The 8,430-nt window shown below is 60.3% G+C and overlaps 1 protein-coding gene across 1 annotated transcript; it reads right to left on the reverse strand.

Moving 5' to 3' along the window:
- Window positions 1-12: 12 nt before the first annotated feature.
- On the reverse strand, window positions 13-405 carry LOC149809290 (uncharacterized; the record flags this gene model as incomplete). Its single annotated transcript, XM_089994912.1, has 1 exon — window positions 13-405. A coding segment is annotated over exon 1 (393 nt), but the record flags the coding sequence as incomplete, so codon positions are not given.
- Window positions 406-8,430: the final 8,025 nt, after the last annotated feature.

Genomic DNA, 8,430 nt, shown 5'->3' on the forward strand with positions numbered 1-8,430 from the left:
AGATCGATCTGCCCCCAGGTCCTTGATGGCTTTGTTTGATGGTGAACAGCGCTTTGTCACCCTTACAACTGCGTTCACTGTGTAGAGACCCTTGTACCGTGTAGCGGTCAGAATTGTACGCCCATCGTGCATGATGCAGCATTCATTGTCCTGAAAGGAAGCCTCAGCGCCTGCGTCCATTGCACGTGCCAAACTGAACAAGTTGCACCGCAGATCAGGAACGTAGAGCACACCGAGTAGGGTCACCGTGTCTCCACTCTGAGTCCTGAGAAGAACATCACCCATGGCGATAGACTGCAGAATCCGGCCATCACCCAATAGCACTGGATGTGTAGGTTGCAGCTCCACGCAGTTCGCTAGAAGCCCCTTGTCGAACGTCATATGGGAAGTCGCTCCAGAGTCCATGATCCACTCCGGTGAATGAAATGATGAGCTGGTTGTCAACGCCACCTCCGAACAGCCTTTGGCAGCCTCATCTTTCTTCCTCTTGCGGCAGTCGGCCTTGACGTGCCCCTTCTTCCCACAGTAGTAGCACTCCACCTCGTATGAAGTACTCTTGCCAGCGCCCTTTCTTGCACTAGCGCTTCCCCCTTGTTGGGAGGCTCTCCTGGCCTTCTCAGCCGATAGCAAAAGCTTGGATCCTGAATCCTTGGTCTCCTTGGACTTGGTCTCCACGATGTGTAGCTTTCCAAACATTTCATCGAGGCTGGCATCTTGTCTCTCGACTCGAAGATGGTGACGAGCATCTCATATTCTCCCGTGAGGCCATTGAGCAAAGCTGTGACGATGTCATCTTCTTGGACTTCCACTCCAATAGCAATGAGGTCGTCTCGAATTCTCTTCGCTCTGTCGAAATACGATGTCAGCGTCTCGGATTCCCCAAGAGAAAGGTCGTTGAGTTCCCTGCGAAGTTGCAGTCGACGAGCAACGCCCTTCTGCTTGTAACCGTCTTCTAGAGCATTCCACAACTCTTTGGCGGTCTTCTTTTGATGTGAAGTAGACAAGTGCATTGACGACAAATACAAAGTGATCATCGCATGTGCCTTCTTGTCAATTGCAGTCAAAAGTGCAGTGTCGGTTGGAGTCGAAGCGTCTTGTTTAATCGCACCCCAAAGGCCCATCTTCACCAACACCGCCTTCATGTACGCCACCCATGTAGCGTAGTTGTCATCGCCTAACGGATCAATCTTCGGAAGATCACCCATCCTTCTTCGCGTTCTGCCGAGCCACTTGCCTGTGTTGGCACCTTGGAAGAGGTAGACGGAAACTTAACGTACTGACGTAACACACGTGTTGAACGAATCAGTTGGCGAACTTGCTAGCGATGTAGCGTACTGAACCCACAACCTGTTGAAATATTCGTTCGTGTACGTTATTATGCAGGGCATTACAACAGTCGAAAGGATGTGCTTATATACTAAACAAAGATGTTCGGAACGTCCTAGAATCAACTGTCGTACGAGTGTCTAGAAGTGCGTATCTAGACCCTTCTGTTTATGTAAACACACAAACTCACGTAATGCACATTCTAAAGATGATGTAACCTATAGAACCTGGTCTGTATCTGAGAGGTTGACTGGATGACATAATCTAGTAAGACTGATTATTCTCAACACAGCGCCCAGGCGTTCGGCGAGTCTGACTCCACCACAAAGCCGCGCGACAGTCCCCGGCGCAGCGCGCTCTCCTCACGACAACTCCGAGTCATGGCCAAGCCGCAATCAACATACTCGCACGCGGAGAAGGCGCGTCCTTCACTTGTCGTGACGAGCAGTCGGCTCGCCAGCACGCATTGCCCTCGCGTGCCTCTGTGGCGGAGCCCACGTCTGTCCTGCCGAATATGAACCCGTCAAGCTGGCCGACTTGCCAGGCTGCGTCCGCGCCGCGCGCGTCCCCCCTGACGACCCGGCTTGGATCCGGTGGGCGCACAGTCCAGCAGCGCGGAGCGGACCTTGCGGTCCCTACCGCAAGCTTTTCTCCCTTCGTTCCGCTCGACCCGCGCATGTTAACGCGCACCCAAGACGTCCCAGCGCGTGCTAACATTCGCCCTACAGGCGACACGCGTGCCGTGGGCGCTACGCCGCCACGGATTCAGCCGCCGTTGCCCGCGCCAACACCGCCGGCGCCAACACCGCTGGCGCCAACACCGCTGGCGCCACGCCCGCCGGCTGTGCCACCACCCCCTATGCATGCGCCCGCCGCAGCGCAGCCCGCACCTGGCGGCCCCGCTCCCCTTGCAAGCGCGTCTCGCCAACATTGGGGCCGTGCACAGGGGACGCCCTCATCACGGGGTCGCGGCCAAGGTGCGAGAACGCGCGCTACACGCTCGCGCTGCCGTCCAGCGGCAGCCGGCACGTCAGCCTGCCTGCCGCGTCGACATACCGCAGACTGTGCCGTCAGTCATTCGCACACAATGGGGACGCGTCTACGCACGCGCGCTCTTGGACGTGGTTGAGCGCGCCGACGACCCCCAGGCCTCCGCAGAAGTATGCGCGGCCCTAGAAGCCCTAGCGGACCTTCCCAGGCGGGCGCTGGCCGACAACCGCGGGTCTCATGGTCGTGACAGGCGCGCCCTCGCCCGCATGGTCCGCATAGAGGCGTGCCAAGCGCTGGAGGACGAGGATGACGATGACGCCGCCGATGAGCGTGAAGCCGCCGTCCCGCGCCTACGCCGCCGCTCCCTGTCGGCTGAACAGCTCATGGCTCTGCGTGTAGAACGCATGCTCGGCCTCGGTAGCGTAACTCGTGGCGCGCACGTGATAGCGTCGGCACCATTCGCGGATACGCACTCTCCCGCCGTCATTGCTGCGCTCCGTGAGAAACACCCATTCGCTGAACCGCCGGTCCTCGTGGAGGACGCTACACTGCCCTTGTGAATAGACGCTGAGTTGCTCGAGCGCGCACTCAAACGCCTTGAAGCCAAACTCGACTCAGCAGGCGGGCCCACTGGCATGACGTACGAGCACGTCTTGGCGGCCACCAAAGCCTCGTCCGCAGCCTTCAATGCCACTCTGGCCTTCGTCAACCTCATGCTCACGGGCACGCTGCCGCGGCACTCGTCGCTGCTGGACTCCTCCCTCGTGGGCCTGCAAAAGCCAGATGGGGGCGCGCGACCCATAGCGATAGGAGAGGTCCTGTACCGCCTCACCGGCCTATGCGCAATGACAGCCTGTGAGAAGCTTGGGCGCTCGCTCGCGCCCCTGCAGCTCGCGGTGGGCGTCTCAGGCGGGGTGGAAGCGCTTGTGCATGCGGTCCGCTCGGCGCTGGCTGCTGACTCCGTTGCCGCGCTTCTGACCGTTGACATGGCCAATGCCTTCAACCCAGTCGACCGATCTGCGCTGTTTGCGGCAGTGCAGAAATACGTGCTTGCGCTGCTGCCGTATGTGCAATGGTCGTACGGTGCGCCCACCGACTTGCACGTCATCGGCGCTCCAGCCGGCACGGCCCCGATCCAGTCGCGTACAGGGGTGCGCCAGGGCGACACCCTTGCCATGCTGCTCTTCGCCCTGGTGCTGCAGCCCATCTTGGAACGCACTCGGGCAACCGCGCCCTCGGTTGCCGTGCTGGCGATTGCGGATGACGTCAACCTGGTTGGCAAGGTCGACGTCCTCCGTGCGGCGTTCCACGCGCTCACCGGGGAGAGCGGCGTGCCCAGCGTTGGCCTCCGCGTCCAGCCCCGCAAGTGCGCGCTCACCGAGGGGCCTTTCATGGCGGTTGCGGGTCTGGCCGCTGCCCTGGGCATCCAGCACTGCCCCGGCGGCGTCACGGTGTGTGGCACTCCCATTGGCTCGGACGCGTACGTTGCTGCCGCTTTGTCCGACCGCGCGGACGGCATCATCGAGCAAGTGGACAAGCTCATGGCGCTGCCCGTCAGCCATCAGGCGCAATTCGCCCTGCTCCGGTCCTCTCTGTCCATGCGCATGGCGCACCTGCTGCGCACGGTTGCATGGGACCACCTCCAGCCCAGCGTCGTGCGCGTCGAGGATGCCATCATGGTAGCCGCCAAGACGCTCTTCCAGGTGCCTGAGGTCGGTGCGGCGTCAACACGTGCCGTGCAACAACTCCGACTCCCTCTCCGGCATGGGGGCTTTGGCCTACGCAACGCAACGTCCCTCGTCGCGGCCGCCGCGCTCGTGGCGGGAGCCTCTAAGGCGCAAAAGGCCATGTCGAATGGTCTTGACATATGCCAGCCCTTCTCGGGCGCGCTGCGGCCGGCGTTGCTGTCGGCCTGGCAACGCGTCTTCGACGACGCTGCCGGCGAGTGCGAGTGGGAAGAGAGCGCCCGGGACCTGCCGGCAGAGTTCGTGCTTGAGGACCTGCCCCACGTCCAGCGGGCCGTGTCGAAGCTCGTTGGCGATCGTGCGGGCGCGGCCATGCTCGACGCCTGTGACACCGACACCGTGGAGGGCCAGCGAGACGCGGCGCGCCTTCGCAGCGCCTCAACTGGCCCGTCGTCAGGCTGGCTTACTGCACTGCCCATGTGGTCGGCTCTGCGTCTCACTAACGCAGAGTTTCGCATGGCAGCCCGGCATCGGCTCGGCTTGGGGGTGCCGTCGCTGATTGACATCCCTCCGTGCACCTGCTCCGCTGGCGATTCGACAACGCCGGACCACGCTCTCTCGTGCAAACATAACGCTGGCAAGGCAATTGTGCGCCATGATTCCTAGGCTTCTGCCTGGCGCCATGCCATCCGCCGCGCTGGTTGCGCGTCGAGCGCGGAGCCGCTCTACAGCAGCCTTGCAGCCCCTGGGGCGCAAGGGGCTGCCAGTCAACGTCGGGGTGACATCCTCGTGGTTTGGCCTGACGGTGGCGTCCGCATCCTGGACTGCGTCGTCACGCACCCCGCGGCTGCGTCGTACATGCGAGACGCTGCGGAGGCTGGAGGGTCTGCGGCTGCGAAGGCTGAGGCGCGGAAGCGGGCGGACTTCGAAGCGGTTGGCAAGGGCTCCGCGCTCGGCTTTGTGCCGCTTGCTGTGGAGTCGTACGGCCGCATGGGTGTCGCGGCGTCGCGGTTCCTATCAGAGCTTGGCGATTTGGTAGCGGCGGCGGGTCGGGTGTCTAAAGCCGCTTTTGTCCGGACCGTGCGTCGGGAGCTCAGCTGCGCCCTTTGCAAGGGCAATGCGCGCATGTACTACAACTCTCTCTCGCGCATTGCTGTGCGTGTTGGACACAACTTCCAGCCAGGATGTGATGAGCCGGCAGAGGGCCCGGTTGAGGTCTGACTTGCTTCGTTGTTTGTTTGTGTCGCTGTGTGCTTTGTCTTCCTTTTTCTTTTCTTTTGTTCGTCTTTCGGTAGCCTTTCCTAGATTTGCCGGCCCTGTCGCTTGTAAAAGTTGCCAATCACTTTTGCCACCACACTCACTGACGCCACCTCACTGCCGAAGTACCGGGGATTTCCCCCCCGTCACAACACCAACAAATACTAAACCCACGTAGGCGACGCCCCGGATCGACGGGGGCTGCGATTCGGGGCGTTGCCACTGCGAAGCGGGGGCTTCGCCCTCGCTTTGCAGTGGCTCACGAAAACTGACCCAAACGCGCGCGTTCGAGCACGTCCTACAGACGCGCGCGCGCGCGCCGCGCGGACCTGTACGCGCGCGCGCGCGTCCGCGCGACATCTACAACCATGATTGCGTGCATTTTTTTACTTCGTGGTTTCAAGATCTTGAGGTCACAGCAACTAGACTCACTGCATGACCCGCGGTGGCTTCTGTGAAAGAAACCCAATCGAGAACCATGACAGGGTTTGTTCGATTGCACGTCATGTCCGCGTCGTTTGAGTCCTATGCATCACGCGGCACTGGCTTGCAAAAGTATATCAGCCAGGAATTATGCCATGTGTCCTCCGCTGGCCATGGAAATGGTGACGTTAAAATAGCCGAAGGGCTTCGGCCTCGGGCCCAGGCTGGACTGCGCTGGGAACAAGTGGCTTCATTCGGCAGGTCGCATGCGCGCACATGTGCTTTCACGAGGCCACCCTGTGCAGTGGCTTGAGTTAGGACTCTTTTCCGTTCATTGCGGTGACTTTGTCAATTTGATTGTTGTGAAAGATAGGCAATCATGCAAGTGCCAGAATCATCAAAGGGTTGACGCTGATATTATCAGCTTAATACATTAAAGCCCTATGCGCGTTGGAGACACAAGCAACACACAGACATGCCCTTCGCCATCGAGGGCGCCGCATAACCTTTCAACACAGTCTGTTTCCATTGCCCACGGGCATAGGAACGTGTTGTCGGAGATTCATGTATTTACGCATGTCGCACTATCATTGCTTGGTTGGGCAGTACGGTGCGAGGAGGTGAGCTGACCGAGGCCAGGTCAAGCGCAAAAAAACAGTAGATCTTGCAAAATGCAACTCATTTCAAATGATCGACCGTTCCCTCGGCTGGGAACGTCGATGCATTCACACGCTTTCAACAAAACCGTCCATTGCATGGGCCAAGGGCTTCAATGTATGCCTGAGTATCCGTGTGCAATGTGCCTTACTTCATTCTACAGCCTACTCTAAAGACCCACACGGCGTCTCAGACACAGTCGACATGATTCACACCCCCCAACTCGGGAGCACACACGATACCGCGCCACATGGATAAACGCACAGGGTCTTTCAAGATCCACTCAACGACACCACCATCCTGGCATTGTTGCAAGCTATCTGTTGCCCCGCCACCCTCCCCAACAACGCCCCACCCCCCGCCCCGCTTGCTCTGCCGCACCTTCCCGCCGCGCCCCTCCCCTTCACAGGCCAAAGACGCGCCAAACAAACCATCAGCAAACAAAGTGAACCTCCCAGGCGCTTCGGAAGCGTCCTGCTTGTACTGATGACGGTGCAGCTGTGATGCGTCCATTGCGTCGATGACGTCAGCTGCCCAGTCACCCTCGACATCGTCAAAGCGAGTACTGGACGGGCAATCAAGAGAGCCGAGGTTGTCGGGGCGGGATCTGCCAACTGATGATGGCGGCCGCACGGGGAGTGTGTGGCCGCATTGTTTGCGATTATCGAGCGCGGCATGACACATGCCGCCGCCAGGTCCATTCGCGACGTCCAAGCTGCGCGATGTCTGTGCAAGGCAGAGGGAATCGACTTGCGGTGTTGCAGCTGTGGCAGGCGCGGCATCAGCACTAGAGGGCGCTTGCTGACAGGGTGAGTCAGCATGCAGCATGCACTGTGTTCGCCGCCGCGTGACGCCATGTTTGGACAAGTCCAGGGCAGCTCGCCACTCCGCCATCGCGTCTCGGCAGTCTCCACATCCCAGACCGTGCGCAACAACATCACACATGAGCTGCCAGTCGCTGCAGAGTGAAATTGCGTGCGCCTCGCATGACTCAGCGACGGCTGTGGCGGCGTCGAGCACCGCAAGGACGCGCATGCCTACACCAGTCACCCCTCCTTCGCTGCCACCGCTGATCTCCAGACATCTGGCAAGGCCCTCCCCACCAGGTGAGTGCAGAGCGTCTCGGGGGGAGGGATCCGCAAGGGAGCTCCCGTAATCTGCATGTCCAAGCCAGTGCACGCTACAGCAAGCGCTGCAGCTCGTTGCCGCGTGGAATACTCCATCGCTCTCAAACACAGAGCGAATGGTCCGCAGGACCTCATGCACAAGGACGGGTCCAGCTGAATCAACGCAGCACGCCAGCCATACATCCAGACACCGCACAAGTGCGCGCACCCAGTCTCCGCTGCCCTTGGTGGTGCAGAAGAGCTCTGTACCAGCGGGGGTTAGTGCCCGTGACGGCGCATGCAGCTGAGTCATGCAAAGCGGGGGAGACGTGGGGGTGGGGGGCGGCAAGTTGAGCCGCGTGGAACACGGCGGAGAGGCCGCCGCTGTGTGAATGGCAGCACACCACACACGAGCAGCAGTCTGCACTGCATCCTCTAGGTGTAGGCCCACGAGGCCGAGGCGCCCTGCCCTGCGCACGCGCTCCATCAGGGCAGCTGGCGTTCCGCCGAAGTGCTTTGCTTGATTCCGTTGATGGCGTCCTTGCCCATGTATGTTACCACCGGAACTGGAAGCAACGCCCCATGATGTATTTTCTAGACCCGATCCTGAAGCGCCTGAGCAAGTAGCTCTGCACCTCTGCTGTTTGCCGTGGCTCTCTCCTGGTAGGCCTTGCTGCTGTTGCTGATCGCCGCCAACACCGATACACTTGGAAGACGCGGTGCTGGTGTGCTTGTTGGTTTCGTGCAAAGCGGGGGGGGCAGGTAATGCTGCCATGTTGAACCAGCACAGCCACAGCATTTCGGAGAGCGTGGTGAGCTTAACCAATGCAATGGCGGCAAAGAGCGCGTCAACGCGAAGCAACGCACTCAGGAACATTCCGGAAGGTCCGAGCAGCGGCTGCAGAGTAGGAAGCTGTGGCACAAGTGAGTCAGCACTCAGCACGGACAGCACAAGGCGTCCCAACTGCCGCAGTGCATTCATGAAA

Source organism: Nuphar pumila, unplaced genomic scaffold (genome assembly GCF_984573655.1).
Source record: "Nuphar pumila unplaced genomic scaffold, dmNupPumi1.hap1.1 HAP1_SCAFFOLD_1445, whole genome shotgun sequence".
Classification (NCBI taxonomy): Eukaryota; Viridiplantae; Streptophyta; class Magnoliopsida; order Nymphaeales; family Nymphaeaceae; genus Nuphar; species Nuphar pumila.